The following is a 17,749-nucleotide window of genomic DNA, read 5'->3' on the forward strand; positions in this document are numbered from 1 at the left end:
GGTACTTCTTTTAGCTTGCAACTCACATACTCGTGCCTGTAGGGTACTGGTAGGTTGTCCATGCCATCTGCTCATGTCCTCCCCATAACCACGCAGGGCAAACCACAGGATACCTCGTGATGTGTTCCGTTTCCTTTTAGCTGGTCCTGTAGGAGAGCGTTTTCTCCTAACGGCTGCAACGCGCGCCTGTGTAGGTAGAGAGTCAAGTTTATTCTCGATCATGGACAGTTTGTCTGACAGTTGTTTAAATGAGTCCTTGTTTTCCTTAGTCAGTTTTTCCACAGCTGAGATGCGTGCCTGCAGTGGGGAAGAAATACTATCTTCATACTGTCGCATACAGTTAGCCATTTCGCCCACAGTAGAACGTGCCATATCATCTTCTCCCCATACTAATATTGACAATGTATGGGTATATGTCGTTGGAGCATTCTTTACGACCTTCCGGAACATGGATCGGTTGCATTCCACTTCATCAGGATCTACAATGTCCCGTGGGTGTCTATAAATGATCTGTTGCACAGCTAGTTCTCTAAGGTAGTTAATACCTTTTTCTATAGTGGTCCATTTGCTTAGGTGGCTCATAACATCATCTTTATAGGGATACCTGCTCTTTACAGCTGACAAGAGTCGCCTCCAGAGACTGACAGTGTTTGACTTTCTTGCGAGCGCCTTATCAATACCACCATCTCTGGACAGGGATCCCAACTGTCTGGCTTCTCTGCCATCTAATTGCATGCTCTCTGCCCCATTATCCCAGCATCGGAGCAACCAGGTAATAATAGGTTCACCGTCATAACGGCTGAAGTCTTTCCTTATATTTCTCAGGTCCTTCAGGGATAAAGAGTGGTAGGTTATCTCTACGTCCGAGTCCTCCTCTTGTGATAGTTCTGCTTTAGAAGGACCTTTCTTCTGTGATGGGTCTGCTTTAAAAGGACGATTGAGGAAACCCCCATCTGTGTCAGGCCCTAACTCTGCCTGAGAAGGGCCCTCACCTGGGTCATATGATGGCTCTGCCTTAGAAGGCTCTGAGTCATCATCCTTCTCTTCATAAGCTGATTTCTTTCGGTATTTCTTCCTGGTTACAGGAGCAATTGGTACAGATTCGATAGATGCTGGAGTCTGAGTAGATGCAGTGGCTGTCTTGGGAGTGCTGAGAGTCTGAGTAGCTGCAGTGGCCATCTTGGGGGGTGTAGCAGCTGTGGTACAGGCTGCCGAGGCTTCAGTGGGTTTAGTGGCTGTAGCAGCAGTACACACTGTAGGATCTGAGGTGGCTGCATAACACCTACAACTGTCCCTGCACCGATATTTAATCTTATCCCACATCAGAAACACATTCAGGACAACCGAGAATAAAAACATGCCACCTAGACAGCACCATCCTAATTTCGCAAAATCTAGTGGAATCAGCTTGGCAGAAAAGGAGAAGGTACTATTTCCCAAAGTAAAACTGGAAGTGTAATCACTAACAGAATCAGCTAACGGACGCCTGGAGCGTGCAGATGAAGTTGCTGCTACTGATTCGCGATTAAAGCTGCCCATCATTGTGTCATAGAGATAAGAGATCGGAATAGGAACTGCCCAGTTTATCACAGCATAAATCAGTATCAAACCCCATACCAAAACAATACATTTCGACCAGCGCCCACTGCTAAACTGCATGTAAACATTCATAAGAAGCAAGCAATAACACAGTGCCCACGGCAGGTAAGGCATCATTGCAATACTCAACTGTGAAAGAAACTCCATAAAAAGATGAGATAACACAGCATTCAAAAATGACATCACCATCTTCACTATCTGTTTTAACTTTCCAACCCCTCGTAAATCTCAAAGGAAGAAATCTGATATTCTCTCAGCTGAGCTCTCCGGGTCTCCTCCCACCAGAGCCAGGATTCAACTTATCAGAGCAACCTGTTGGAGCTTCTCTCGAGCCCCACATTGGGCACCAATAAATCTGTCACGGTTTAAAGCTGGGCCAGCTATTAACCCAGTGGCAGACGCTCTCTGTTAATCCTCTCCCCTCCACCCTAAGGGAAAGGGAAAAGGGAGAGAGACATACGGATTGGAAAGTTAAAACAGTTCTAATAAACTATAATAATGAAAAAGAATATAATAACAATAATAATAGAAATAATCAAATATATACAAATATATACAAAACCAAGACTGAGAGCTTGGAAATCCTCCTCAGGCAAAGTTGTTCCCCACAGCACAGGCAGAGGGGAAAATGCAGTAGCTCCCCCTGCTATCACACCTGCAGGCTTTTAACTGGAGAATTGGCAAAGCTGGTACCAATCAGTGGGAGACAGAAGGGCCCCTCCCTCCTGGGCCCCACCTCCAGGAGGCAGTGGGTTAGTGATAAATAGGAAAGTGAGAATGACGTGTATGAGATGGAATACCTCGTTGGTCAATCTTGGGCCACCTGCCCTGTCTGCTCCTCCCTGCAGGTGCGACCCCCTTCGGCTCTTCACTCGTAAGCAGTGAGGAATTTAGCAGTGACCTTGGTTTCTCTAAGACTAATTGGCCTGGTTTGGGCCAAACCAGGACACCAATATATGTAGCATTTCCCAATTCAAAATGTCAATAAATGGATGCTTTCTCTTGTCTGTTATTATGATTCTTAATACTTTGTAATGCAATATCTGAGAAATCTTTCTGCTAAGTTAATGAAATATTAGTTTTTAAGAATTTCAGGGGGGAGCTTGGATATATTTTGTCTAGCAGATAGATTAGTAAAGCTGCAGAAAAATATTACGAGTATTATCTTTTTAGGATTAAGTCCTTTCTGATGTCTCCATATGTAGGCATATTTATGAAGATATAATTTGCAGTCATCACATGTGAGGAAGGTGGATACTGTGCTTACGATATTCGTTCTCACTGAAAAATCTACATTTTTTTAAAATCTAATATTTATGTGCAGTATCCTTAATAATTAAAATGTCAAAATATAATAACTAATTAATGCATATCTTTTAATGATATTGCTATAAATATGACTTTTCTCACTGCTGGTAGGAAGATGAGCTTGTTTGTTCCAATAAGGAACAAACCTTACACCAGTGTAAGGTGTATTCTATAGTAAAAGACATGGACTATCTTCATTATAGCACCTAGACATGTGCAAGAAAATTACAATTTTTTAATTTGCCCGTAGATAAACTTGAAATTTTGGAAGGATTTATACATACTAGGAATTTCTTTGAATTTAAATATAATGATACGGTTAAAGTTTCAGGTTTTCTTTCTTTCACCATCATCACCCCTTTTGTAGCTGTTCACCAACTCTCAGTACAGGAAACAAGATAGACTGGCAATATCAGACACACTGAGGTCAGTAAGGCTCGAATGGTTGTGATGGTGAATTGAAAATACAAAAGATTACTGAAGTTATTATATCATAGATGCTTGCCCTGCTGTTCTGATGAATTCTTCTGGCCCATTGTAACATTGGATAGGATGGGCTATTGGAAAGGAGAACTTAGCCATCACTGAAATCTGCGAGCGCCTAGCTGTCCAAAGTAAGATTCTTCTTGGTATACCATATTTTAAGCAATTTTTTTGTACTAGTATACATTTTCAACTGTTGGTCAAGCTTTTGTTTCTTATTGTTTCCTATTATAAATAGTCTGTTCTTACTAGTAGAATAAAATCCTAAAATTGTCGTCTTACTTGCAAGAGTTATCTCACTATATCCCCCCCCACCTTTTTTTTTTCCTTTGAAAAGCATTTGGACATAACGAGTGCCCTGATCCTGGAGTGCCAATCAACGCTCGGCGTTTTGGTGACAACTTTCAGCTGGGGAGCTCAATTTCTGTTATATGTGAGGAAGGATTTATTAAAACACAAGGAACTGAAACAATTACTTGCATGTTAATGGATGGAAAAGTAATGTGGAGTGGACCTATTCCTAAGTGTGGAGGTACGTATAACATTTCTTTCTGATTCAGGAGAACTTGATGTCATGTCTTTTAAGTTGCCACCAAATGAAGTTCAGATTTTTGAAAACAGATAGCACAAAGCTCCTCTAGAACCTAGTCCTTAATAAAGGAGTGTAGTGAGGCATGAGCTTTTATTATAAACCTGTCTGCAGGAGTGAATTTTTCTCATAACTGTTATAAGGACAGAAGAAAAACACAGAAAAATTTTCATAAACATCAGTGATGCGAGCACTGCTATATAACCTCTGTAACAATGAAGGCTCATCTAAGAAACTTATTAGGGCTGGAATGGGAACAGTTTACACTGTTCATACTTTCAGATAGCTCTCATTTGGCACTGGTGGAACTACAATTTCCCAAAGACATTTTATGCTTGAAAGGATCACTCCTGCTTTTTTTTCCTTCCTTTTAAAAGCATGTATTTGTCCAATTTGAGAAACTGTTTAAAGCAATGAGCTTCAGTGCTAGCAATACACCAATAATATTTATCTCTGCATTTTTTAATTCCATTCCAATCAGTATCATGATTAGCCTCATTAATACACAGGAGAAAGAGATAGCAGGAAAGAAGAAAGTAAGAAAATCCTTCTGTTTTCACTGAACCTTATTTTAGTATATTGAAGGTTTCTGTTCTTCAACTTCGATATGCAAATCTCTTGTTCAAGTTGTCACTCAAGGTTCTTAAGCAGCCAAGAAATCTGAAGTTTTTTGGGTTTTGTTTTTTTTTTTTTTTTATTATTTTCACCCAGTTTCACATAGAATGTTTTCTTCAAAATACAGCTGTTGACTTCCGACTTCAGACAGGTAAACAATTTGAAACAATTTGAGTGCTCAGTGACGTTTGCTGATACAATATTAGATTAGAATGAAGATATTGATCACTTTTCAGGTCTTCGGCTATGGTATTTAAAACCATTCAAGAGCTTTTATCTATCTGTTGCAGTGCTTATGTTTCTTTTATCCACAGTGACACCTAGGCTGGGGAAAATTCTCTTAGCAATTGATCTTCCTATTTACAGAAATTAAATACTTCTATACATCACAACCTCTAAAACAGTGTTATCCATATTTCCTTGGACTTGTTTATACTAACAGATATAAAAATATATTCTTTGCTTCATTAATTGTCTATATTTTAAGATCTCTTCAACTAAAGGGAAAAAAAATAATTCAGTTGCTTGTAATGATTTTTTAACAAATATATGATTTAATCAATAATGATATAATCTCTGATTTATAGTTTGTTATTTTTTGTTTTAAACAAAAGTTTAGCTCTTATTTTCACTATGCAACTGCCTTCCTAACAAAATTTTCTTAATTTTAATACATGAATGTAACTGCTTATAATACACTTTGCATCCATTTTACTTTCTGTGATAAATTATTATTGTTTCATATACGTAAGGTGGGTCACTTTCCCTAGACAAGATTAGTATAGGCTATAACTTGCTTTATAAGGCTCATGGAGCTGTATAACACTGCTAATAAAATATAAGGTTGCATTTTCAATGTTACATTAAAAACTTAAATTAATGGGAGTATTTTTAAATGTCTGTGCATGCACAAGACAATCTGATCCATAGATGGATTTAAATGGTACAAATATTGGAATCCTAGAGGTTGGGGCACTGGTGCATTTGAATTAGTTGTACTTATCAACTGCAGAATTAGATATATTTTTCAAATTTAAGATAAAATTTGAAAACGGATGAAAATATATTTAAGCTAATAATGTAATTTGGTCTGTTGGGAAGTTCAGAATTTTTATTGACTCTGTACACATTTGCCTGTAACACATAGTCATTTCATATAAGATGAAGTTCGCTTGCCCTACACACACTTCGTAACTTCGTTGTCATGTATATCAAGTCAAAGGCATGAATTCCACGTACTGACTAGAAGACACTGAATATGACTGCTGTGCAGCTTTCCTTTCACTGCAGAAATGTCAGCTATTACAATATATAAGAGAGAACCATTTAATAATAAATGTGATGTAGATGGATAGGGTCAGCATACTAATTTTTCAGGGCAATCCTGACCAGCTTTTGCTGAAGCTTCCTTCCAGCCCTGTCCGTGGCACAAGATCCCATTTCAGCTCAGCCTGGGGCTGTTGGTCCCTGCTGCAGAAATGCCACAGGAGTGCTGGTTTCCAGCCCCATTCTCTGCAGATGTTAATGTGCTCATGTTATGACCTGGTTGCAACTATTTCGGGAATCCCTTGGAATAAATTAAGGTGAAACAACACTAAATAACTGGTATGGAATTAAGAGCAATTTATTAATACAGGGAAAGTAGCATGGTCATAAGTGTCTTAGGTTTCTAAAGGCACTGAGAAAAGAGAGAAAGGGAAAAGAGAAAGAGGATAGAGAATATGAGAGAGAAAAAGAGACATCACCACCCTTGGATCCAACAATGTAAGTTGTTTGTAGAGTTGGTCCTCCGGTAAATTGCTTGCAGATTCGCGCCTCCAGTAAATTCCTTGCAGGTTCCATCCTCCCGTAAATTTTGTGCAGGGTCGGTCCTCAGGTAAGCATGCACACCAGCATTCCAAGAGGGAAGTTCTAAATACTCTAGGTCATTTGCATGCGAGATAGGAGAGGGTGGTAACATCCTTCTTGTCTCCTCCCTCCACTCGCTTCTCATGCTAATTGGGACATCTGTACATCCGTAGTCTTAGATTGTTCTCGAAATGAGTTGGTGGTTCCCCAGGGGTCTCTCGTGGTTGAGATCCCCCTAGCTGTGGTGTCCCCTGTATGACCTCGCTTCTGCACAAGTGTGATTTATGCCTTTATGTTGCAAAGATGTTGCTCATGTAGGTTGGCCCCAAGGAAAAGATACTGTTTTGCCTCCCCAGGACTTATCTCTTCCTCCAGTCAGAGTTGTAAATCAAGTCAATTAAGGCACAGCAAAGGTATTGTTCTGCCCCCAAGGCCCTTATCTTTTCCTCTGGCCAGAGCTGCAAGCCTATGCAACACCCATCCCCTCCTCCAGCCAGAGTTGTAAAACAAGTTGTTTAAGGCATACAAACTCTGTCCGTCACAGCTCACGGGGCTTCCTGGTTTGACCTCAGAATTAACCCATCAAATTGCATTCATCTGATGGTCACTTGGTTGTTACCAGACCCTTTTCCTGTCACCAATCCAGTCCTGTTCACCTTACTCAGGTGGAGTGTGATGATGGTCTGTCTGTGAAGGCGCTAACTCTGACTGTGTGTGATCATCCTTGACTCCTGGCTTCTCTTCTCTAGTGGAGCAGCTCTGCTTTTGCTGTTCTCTGATGCTTTTGAATTTGGAATTCCTGTGCTTGTGCCTTTCATCCTCCCTGTGTGATGGTTATGTGGAGGTTTTTCTCATAATCTCTTGTAATATTATGCTGGTTTACCTGTGCTGCAGCTCTAACCTTGGTCTTCCTCCATAACTCTTGTAGTGCTTAATATCCTGCTGTTCTGTAGCATCGGTGATAAGCTCTTGAAAAAAGGGTCTAAAACTACGAATCTGCAAGATGGTCAGTGATTAGCTTGCCATTCTCAAAGCTTTCTTCATACTCACATATGGAAATTTCCTACCTCAACCCCTGCACCTTACTATACAAAGAAGTATATAAAAATGACTTTGTGAGAATTCTTAGATCAGGCTAAGACTGACTTTTGGTATTTGGCATAGACCTGTGTTTGACAAAGAGATTCTGGTTGATGACAACCTCTAGTTATGTTACATTTCTACTGTTTTGTTTTTAACACACAGTGGGTATGAAACTGCCAGGCAACCATCAAATAGAACTGGAAGAAAGAACAGGGGCTGAAAAATCAATGCAAAAAAGGTCAGGGAAAAAATCCTTTGGCAAGATGACTGGAGAGTTTTATTTTCTAAAAAAAAAAAGGCTATTTAAGACAAGCCCAGTCACCCAGCTATTCTGAAGGGAAGGGCTCCTAGGTCTAGGAAATCAGCATGTGGTGGTGAAAGTCAAGTAAAAAATTCTACTGAATCTTGCACTGAAGGCATCAGGAAGAACCATAATCAGGGGAAGGGTAAGAAAGATTTTCTTTAAAAAAAAAAGAACAAAACAACAGCAAAACACTATTATTGCCAGATCCCAAATACAAAGATTTTACTGAATTTAGGCAATTTTGTAATGGGTATTATTTTTAATGTAATATTCATAGGAGTATTTTTGTAAGAGAGTTACTTTTTTATATTCCAAAGATAATCTTTAACAGTTTCATGTACATTTTGTATGAAAATGGATCTTTGTACAAGTTTAGCAAAACTGTATTCTTACTATAGTAGTATACTGGCTTAGAATAAGGCCATCTGGTATTCCTGTTCTTGCTATTCTTCCTATTTTGTAGTTTATAACCTCCATATGTATTATGAATATGTATAAGTGGTTATATACAATAAAATGTAGGGATGATGAATACTGGAGAGTTAACCTTCATGTTGCTGAGGTGAATATGAGTTTAAATACCTTATTGTTTGACTGGTACTATTTGCTGAAGGTAGTAAGAAAAAGGGACTTTAACGTAAAAGGTGAGAAACACTATTTTAAAAACATCAGTGAGGAAAAAAAAGTCTAAATCTGCATATTTAGAAATGTTTGCAACATATTGAATTCTGAACTTTATATAGCTTTTAGAAACCCTTTTTTTTTCCTACACAGTAAGAGAAAGATGAGCTATTATTACCTTAAGAATACAAAATACCTTTTACATCAGTTCATCATTTTAGCATAGGAGCATGGTAATCTCCTGAGAAAAATGAAGATCAGACAAATGCATGATAATTCATGATCTTCAATTTGAAGGTGTGTCAAAGAGAGCAAAATTAATCTATTTTTGTAATGGAGAGGTCCAGAATAATATAGGCAATGGTATGTCCTGTACTGCTTTGTCAAAATCAGCAATCAAAATGCTCAGAAGACTGTATTAGGTGAAAAAAATACAGACATTTAAGAAATAGCCATGTCTTTGGGGAAAAATGCTGTATATTTCACACCTTTTTAGTAGAGACACATGCCTGTCATCAGTACAGTAAGACCTTTCCAACTTCATTATGATATACGATGTAGCTCAGTTATTTTCATTGTGTAGCCTTGTATTCATAATGCCCACTGGAACAGTGGTGTTATGAAACTTTGTTGTGCAGCTTACTTAGCTTCCTAAGTAAGATCCTTCTGCTCTCTGTCTAAATGGATACTTACATGCTACAAGTAATAAAAAATTTTGAGTGTTTTCTGATAATTAAATCAACAATAGTTATATTGGTGATAGGACAGAGTGTAACCTCAGGAAGTTTGCCACAACACCAAACTGGGAGGAGTGGCTGATACACTAGAGGGTTGTGCTCCCATCCAGAGAGACCCCAACAGGCTGGAGAAATAGGCTGATTGATAGGAATCATGAAGTTTAACAAGGGGAAGTGCAAAGTCCTGCACCTGGGGAGGAACAAGGCAACGCACCGATATATGCTAAGTCCTACCCAGCTAGAAAACTGCTTTGCAGAAAAAGCCCTGGGGGGCCTGGTGGCCACCAAGTTAAGCATGTGCCCTTGCAGCAGTGAAAGTTAGTGGTATCCTGGGATGCCTAAAGCAAAGTATTGCCAGCAGGTTGAGAGAGGTGATCTTTCTCTTCTACCCTGAGTACTGGTGAAGCCACATCTGGAGTTTCTGTCCAGTCCTGGACTCCTCAGTACAAGAGAGACATAGACATGCAGCAGAAAGTCCAATGAAGGGCTGCAAAAGTTATTAAACAATTGGAGTATCTCTCCTATGAGGAAAGGCTGAGAGAGCTGGGACTGTTTATCTTGGAGAAAAGAAGACTCAGAGGGGATCTTATAGCTGTATCTGAAGGGAGGGTGTGAAGAGGACAGAGCCAGAGCCAGACTCTTTTCAGTCATGTCCAGTGACAGGACTAGAGGCAATGGGAACAAACTGAAACACAGGAAGTTCCAGCTGATAATCAGGAAATGCTTTTTTACTGTGAGGGTGACAGAGCACTGGCATAAGTTGCCCAGGGAGGTTGTGGAGTCTGCTTCCTTGGAGATGTTCAAAAGCTGTGTGATCATGGTCCAGATCATGTTCTTGTTTAGGTAAATGCATAAATAAATTACTACCGCAGTAGTAATTTTTTTTTTCCAGTAAACAAAGCCTCTGACCAATTCATTATGAAATCAGTTTAAGGCTATTCCTTGTCTTCACTGGAAACTGGATCAAGTCTGTATTAAATCTACATACAGTAGTAATTTACACGACTCCATATTTGCAGCAGTAATGTTATGTCCTCATAGAATCATAGAACGGTTTGGCTTGGAAGGAACCATTAAAGATCATCTAGTCCAACTCCCTTGCCATGAGCAGGGACACCTTCCACTAAATCAGGTTCCTCAAAGCCCTGTCCAACATGACACTGAACACTTCCAAAGATGGGGCATCCACAACTTCTCTAGGCCACCTGTTCCAGTGTCTCACCACCCTCACAATAAAAAATGTCTTGCTTATATGCAATGTAACTCTACATTCTTTCAGTTTAAAACTGTTATCCCTTATCCTATCACTATAGGCCCTGATGAAAATTCTCTCTCTGTCTTTCTCGTAAGCCCCCTTTAAATACTGGAAGACCGTAATAAGATCTCCCTGGAGCTTACTTTTCTCCAGGCTGAACAATCTCAACTCTCTCAGCTTTTCTTCCTAGGACAGGTGTTCCATCCCTCTGATCATTTTTGTGGCCTTCCTAACCTGTTCTAACATGTCCATGTCCTTCTTGTGCTGGGGACCCAATAACTGGATGCAGTACTCCAGGTGGGCTCTCACAAGAACAGAGAAGATGGGAAAAATCACCTGCCTCAAACTGCTGGCCACGCTTCTTTTTGCGCAGCCCAGGATACTATTGGCTTTCTGGGCTGCAAGCATATATTGCCAGCTCATGTCCAATTTTGCATCTACCAATATCCCCTTCTCTACAGGACTGCTTTCAATCCATTCATGTCTCATCATCTTCAGAAGGTCTCCTGACATATCTCATTTGCTTTGAATATTGAAATGTTTCAGTAACAGGCCAAAAGGTTTCGCTTGTGTTTAGAAATAAATGACAAGTAATTGTTTCATTCAGACAGTTACAAAATCTGTACATATAGTGTACAACTCACTTTTAATGCTTTACTAACTAAGGTGCTTTATTCAACAATAAAAGAAAAACTTAAGCAAAAATAAAAATCTTTTTCTACATATAGATGCCTATGATGTAAATAAATATGTGTATGTGTCTAGTGAGCCTGGCAAAGAAACAAAGCAAGCTCATCCTTCATTTTACAAAATGAAATTCAGGGGAAAAATTCCAGCTTGATTATGTGAACTGAATATGAACTTTGAGGTTTGGTGAAATCCAGGGTCATCTGGTGAATTTGTTTAGAAAAGTGACATAAAAATAAAACCTAATATGTTTAAAAACCAAAAAAGAAAAAACAACCCTGTAAGATTTTCCTTTAGAAAATGTGCTTAGTCTCTGAGGGTTCAGATCCTCAGGAGCTCACCAAATGTAATTTCTGCTGAATCAAATCCTTAATTAGCAATTAAGCAAAGAAGCTCATGATAACAATAAATCTGTCATGCATTTATAGGTCTCTAGGCTAATGTATTTACGTCAATATTCATCAGAACCAACAAAGTATACAAGCATACTTCTAACTGGAGAAATTGTATTTTCCTAGTGTCTAGAATCATAGAATCATAGAATAGTTTTGGTTGGAAAAGTCCTTTAAAATCATCAAGTCCAACCATTAACCTAGCACTGTCAAAGCCACCACTAAACCATGGCCCTAAGCACCACATCTACACATCTTTTAAATACCTCCAAGGATGATGACTCAACTACTTCCCTGGGTAGCCTGTTCCAATGCTTGACAACTCTTTCAGTGAAGAAATTTTTCCTGATATCCAATCTAAACCTCCCCTGGCACAACTTGAGGCTGTTTCCTCTCATCCTATCATTTGTTACTTGGGAGAAGAGACTAACAGCCTCCTTGCTACAACCTCCTTTCAGGTAGTTGTAGAGAGTAATAAGGTCTCCTCTCAGCCTCCTTTTCTGCAGCCTAAACAACTTCGTTTCCCTCAGCCGCTCCTCATAAAACTTGTGCTCTAGACCCTTCACCAACTTAGTTGCCCTTCTTTGGACTCGCTCCACGTCATGTGCAAGAGAGTAAATTCAGGTGACAAAAATCCTTAGTTTAATCCTGGTATCTCTTCGTTCAACCCCAAAGCACCCTATCCTAACACTTTCTACTGCAGTTTGCAGCTTAGAATCTGCTTGTTGATACCTTTTACATCTCAGTATTGTTAAAAAGTTCTGCTCTCCAGAATACAGTGCCCTCACTCCAGGAGTGGAATTGGTATGCCCAGAACATTTTGTGGAAATATAGCTTTAAAATTGTAAACAATTGTTTTGAGTGCCCTGAAAATCATGTCCTCCTCAATGAGGAGATATAATGAGATATAAGACTATTGCTTGATAACCTTCTTAAGCTGAACCTGCAGAATCCACTTATTCAGTTAGTTCAATTCATATAACACATGAAAAGTGAGTAGTTTTATTACGACTTTGTCTAGAATAAGGAATATCCAGTGTTTGATACTGTGTTGTTTAGAACTCTTTGACAAATAAATCTTTGTTCTCATCCAGGTTGCATCTGTGCACACCTGTACCACACAGCAGATGGCAACAGAAAAGTGTGATGTAAATGGTTCAATTTTACTGTCTCCTTTGTATGATTTAGCACTGTCCACAAAAAGTGCTACCTACTTCTTCATGGCTGACATTTTGGAGAAGCAATGAATTCTGCTTCTGCCTGCTTGTTTAAGGCACTGAAATGTACATTGCTTGTTTCCTTCTTTGCCTCACATAGAGGACATATAAATAGGTCTGATCAAAAGGATTTTGTGACAGAAAAATGAGTTTTATTTTAAGATTTGAATTGAATAGCTAGTGCATTCTGCAGATTTCATTTTCCATAAAGCAGTCAGCAATTCCTGAAAATAAAGAAATTGTAGACTGTTAATCATTTGAGACTGTGGTCACCAGTTTAAGAGCATGCTCTATGTAATGCTTTCCTCTTTTAAATGTGTTGAGCATCATGGATAACATATTTGTTGAAGAAAAATAACATATAGCTTACTTTTCACAGGTTCTAAATTATAATCTGGCACGCTAAATCAGGCTTTACATGTTTATCTTCTTATGGTAGTCTAGTGAAAAATCAACTCTTATATTATTATATTTTCCTTAACTTTCTTTTTCCTTACAATAGGGCTTAACACCTTATCAGGTCCTTTTCACCTTGTATTTTCATCAAAGAAATCTTGATTAGGTCTCTTCATAAGGTTGCAAGTAATGCTCACTCATCCAAGTCCAGGCAACTGTGAAAAAGCTTTTTATAGTATTACTCCTAACTCCATCATCTGTACTTAAGATTCTAGGTAATCCATTTTAGTTATAATAATAACAATAATAATTTAAAACCCCAACCTGCTAAATGTCCCTACTTGCAACAGCTTTTAAGGAAATAGCTGGATTCACTAAAGGACAGCAATTTGCAAGCACTTCAGTGAGTAAAAAGTTTAGTTTAGAGTCAAGTATTTTACAAATTATTTTTTCTCAGGAATAAGTAATTGAAATTAGTTATCTGATATGTAACATTGTAATTCCATTATCCCTTCCAACCCAAACCATTCAATGATTCTATGATTTTACAGTAACTCAAGAGAAATATCTTATTCTTCTAGAGGAAAATATATTCAGAGATCAGTTGTTTTTCTGTCTTGTCTCCTATGAATCAAGGAGACTTTTGTTTTGTGTGTTTGTCTATATAGGTATGTTTAGTATATTCATATATATACGTAACACACATATAAAGAGATCCATAGATATGGTCTTTTGAGGATGTTTACACTTGTGCTGAACAATATATGTTCAATTTATGACACTGAATATGCACTGAATTCATAAGATGTCCTAGATATTTTAAATTGCTAGAAAAACATGTTTTGTTGCCTATTTTAAAAATGTTAATACTTCTAGTGATGGAATTACTGCATTTCTTAGATGTCTAGAATTCAAGATAATTCTGTGAATTAATTAATTTCTTTATTTAGAGAATATCAGTCTCCTATTGAAAACAAATAAACAAAAACATGCCAAGCACTCCTATAGTGTTTTCCTCACCCATCCATACCACTGAGGAGATAATCTCACAAATGTCTGATGACACTTGACTTTACATACACATGTAGATCCATCAGATGTAATGGGTTTGCATTAATGCATGAAATTAAAAACCTGCACAGAGCTTTGCAAGATTTAAACCTAGAAGACCTGTCTATTAGCAGTATTGGTCTTATGATTCTTACTCTTCCCACCTGTAAGATTATACCATCTTTGGGATAGACTAGTACTCTCCATAGAGAAAATCAACATCAGTCAAACATGATTATTACTTCTGAGAATCTCTCTTCTGTCCTATGACTGTCTTGACACTGATCAGCTAATGGAAACTTCCCTCATTCTGTACCATATTCTTTTCAACTATTTAAGAAGAATTGTTATCAAAGAAATTCTCTTAATCTTTGTAATACCTACAGCTGTGGAGAGTATTCCTGTAATTAATGTCATTAAGGCATTCAAAACCTTTAAATATGATTACCAACAACATTTGTTTCAATTATGTTTTTATAAGGTTTTCCTAGCTTATATTTACTCACTATCTCTGAGAGAAAAACTACATCTTATTTCTAGTAATTCTGCTTGCAGATGTCTATATTACAGTATTTAATATATATTTGCCAAATGCATAAAAAATATCAACAAATCTTGTAAGAATTGTAAGTATGTCTTTTTTCATGAATGAGGAATTTGAGCTGCCAACATGACAAGCAAAATGTATGTAGTATGACAGTGGATTCATGTCAAAGTTAAAATAACAATTCACTAGTTTCTAACTTGATACTCAATGGAAACTTTTGTAAGTTTCTCAAATATCTCTACTCACAATTAAAAGCAGAGGTAATGACACTTTTTAAACACTATGTTTTGTTGTATGTCCTTTATTACAGGAAAATAGATAGTACCTGTAAGCATATAGTATAAAAAGCTCTGTCAGAACTTATTGAACAGTTTATTTTATCTTAAGGTTTTAATTCAGTTCTCTCCATATAATTCTGAACCCCAGAGTATCTGTTATCTTCAAAGGCTTTTTGCATCTTCCTACAACTGGATTTTCTTAATTTGTTCACTATAGATGTCCTATATTGAAAGTGATAATTGTGAATTACATATAATAAGCCTGTGTTATTTTACCTTTCTCTTTTTTTCATTTTTAGCTCCATGTGGTGGGCATTTTTCATCTCCCAGTGGAGTAATCCTCTCTCCAGGCTGGCCAGGGTATTATAAAGATTCCTTGAATTGTGAGTGGGTGATAGAAGCTGAACCAGGACACTCTATCAAAATTACATTTGAAAGGTCTTGGCTAATGTTTTTGTTATTTAATATTTTCCATTTTTACCCAGAAACAAGAGTTTATTAGCTCGGTCATAACATTAATTTACGCTGTCTCTAAAATCGAGCAATTGTATTATCAGGTCGGATTTTCCAAAACACCTTAGTGCCTTCGGGACATAAATTTTATCTTCAGTGCAACTTTGATACACTGAAAAGCTTTTGAAACTCCTACCCTCTTGCATATATTTAAGCCTGACTGGTGCAGTCAAAAATTTTGTCTGTTTTTAAAGATTAGCATGTTTCATTTGCTCATAATCATGTTGCTATGATGAATTATGCTTATGAAGTATTTTTTTCTCTCAAACCCATGAAAACTTCAACTCTGAAAATCTGAATCAACTGTGGAAACTGAATTAAATGTGTTCATATTTTTATCCACTGTGAATATTTAATTATCAAATAAGATGCTCTGTTTTTGTGAAAGGACTGTTTGCTCACAGGATGGAATTCCAGTTTCCTTATATTACTGCAACATTCCACTTTTCCTACATTACTGCCTGTTATTTAGGTCTCTTCCTCATTCCAAGGATTGGAATGTGCTGAAGACCTTAAATTTCTTATGGTAGCAAGATGTGGTCATTTCATTTAAGCTCTTTATGAGAAAGCAAAAGAGAAAATACAATTAAAAAAATGTTACATGTTCTACGTATTTACGCGGATGTTTTAGATTCTTTTTAATTCTAAATATTAATAAAGATAGAGGATGATCCAGGAAAGAAAAAAGGGGCTTTGATGATCAAAGTTATAGCGCACAAATATCATGCAAGTACTTTTCAGTTGCTATTTATGTATCATATTTTAACTACTCCTGGTTGCACTCAACTTAAAAGAGAAGATATTGCTTCATTTTAATACAATTCAAAAGTTGTTTTTAGCAGGGTATGAAAATTACCATCTTCTCTTAGTAAAATTTCTTGTGATAAGATTGTTTAAAAGTTTTTTCTAGTACTCTAAGTTGCACAAGTGTTCACATGACATTATATACAACCAGATGACAGGTAACATCGACACTTCAAAGCTATTTCTTATTCTTGACATCAAATGAAAACTAGTCTTCCAAAATCACTACTGCTGTACATCAGTTTAAAATTAAGATTTACCAAATTTTTGCTAATGAAAATACAAAAGAGAAGTGAATAAATCCCTCTTGAAGAAATTAATCAAACTCTCATTAGTTCAAAATTAAAAGAAATTAGTTTTCTTTATTATCATGTAAATCAAAATAAAAATAAAAATTTTTGAACTCTCATTAACTCAAGTATTGAAAAGAAAAATATAATTTCAAATAATTTCTTTTTAGTTCAGCATTTAACTTTCAACTACACATTTGAAGTGGACAGTAATTTCAAACTGAAAAGCATTTGCCTTTTTATTTGCAAAATTCTATGCTAGCTGGATTTTCTTCCTTTGCAGTTGAGTTTCGTTAAATCTAACAGTCTCTTGTGTACACTTTTTGTTTGTAATGCATTAATGCTTTGTCTTAAAATTGCACAACCTCTATTACTGTTGTAGGTAAGAGCAGTAAGAACAAAATGTGGTCTCTTTGGATCACAGAAAGAGCTCCTATTCTCTTTATAACCTCATCACATTATGACATCGTGACACTTCTTTTTCTATTGTTATTCATTTCCAACACTTGTCACTTGCCATAAATTGTACTGATAGGCATATCGCTCAGACGCAGCAATCCAGAGAGGCCCTACTTATGTATAGGTGTGTGTATGCTTATGTGTTTCTTTGCAGGAGTACATGTGAAAACACATCTATATACGTTCACACAAATGCAGTTAGACATATAATTACATATTTAAATGTAGAGAAAAAGTTATTACATGAACCAAATAATGAAATAAATCTTTATAGTGTACTGAAAGAAAACATTTTGTAAGCTACTAATGGCAGGTTCTTTACTTAGACTTTATTATTTGTCACATAATTTAAATTTACATTCTGAGGCACTCATACATTAGCTTTTTTTTAAAGACTCATTCTAGTCTGACTGTTCTTCTTCTTCTCCTTTTGCTTGCAAATCTTCAACTGGACTTTCTTAAGACAGAAGTTTAATTTTGTTGAAATATACACTTTAAAAACTATAGCCAAATGGCTTTCCTATATGTTTTTAAAAAAACCAAACTAATATTTTACCCAATTCTTTACATTTCACCTTTGTCCTGAAAAACAAAGAAAAATACTTTTTCTAGTCTCTCTTGGTGTAAACGCTAAGACTTCCACAATATGTGTAGTTACTTGAAAGATTTCTAAT

The 17,749-nt window shown here is 37.0% G+C and overlaps 1 protein-coding gene across 3 annotated transcripts in view; it reads left to right on the forward strand.

Moving 5' to 3' along the window:
* Window positions 1-17,749, forward strand: part of CSMD3 (CUB and Sushi multiple domains 3) — a 790,297-nt gene that overhangs the window by 437,793 nt on the left and 334,755 nt on the right. For all 3 annotated transcript variants that reach the window (XM_068397267.1, XM_068397268.1, XM_068397269.1), the window contains 2 exons: window positions 3,728-3,922; window positions 15,309-15,447. In XM_068397267.1, coding sequence (XP_068253368.1) covers window positions 3,728-3,922; window positions 15,309-15,447 — 334 coding nt within the window. The remainder of the gene's footprint in view (window positions 1-3,727; window positions 3,923-15,308; window positions 15,448-17,749) is intronic.

Source organism: Nyctibius grandis, chromosome 3 (assembly GCF_013368605.1).
Source record: "Nyctibius grandis isolate bNycGra1 chromosome 3, bNycGra1.pri, whole genome shotgun sequence".
Classification (NCBI taxonomy): Eukaryota; Metazoa; Chordata; class Aves; order Nyctibiiformes; family Nyctibiidae; genus Nyctibius; species Nyctibius grandis.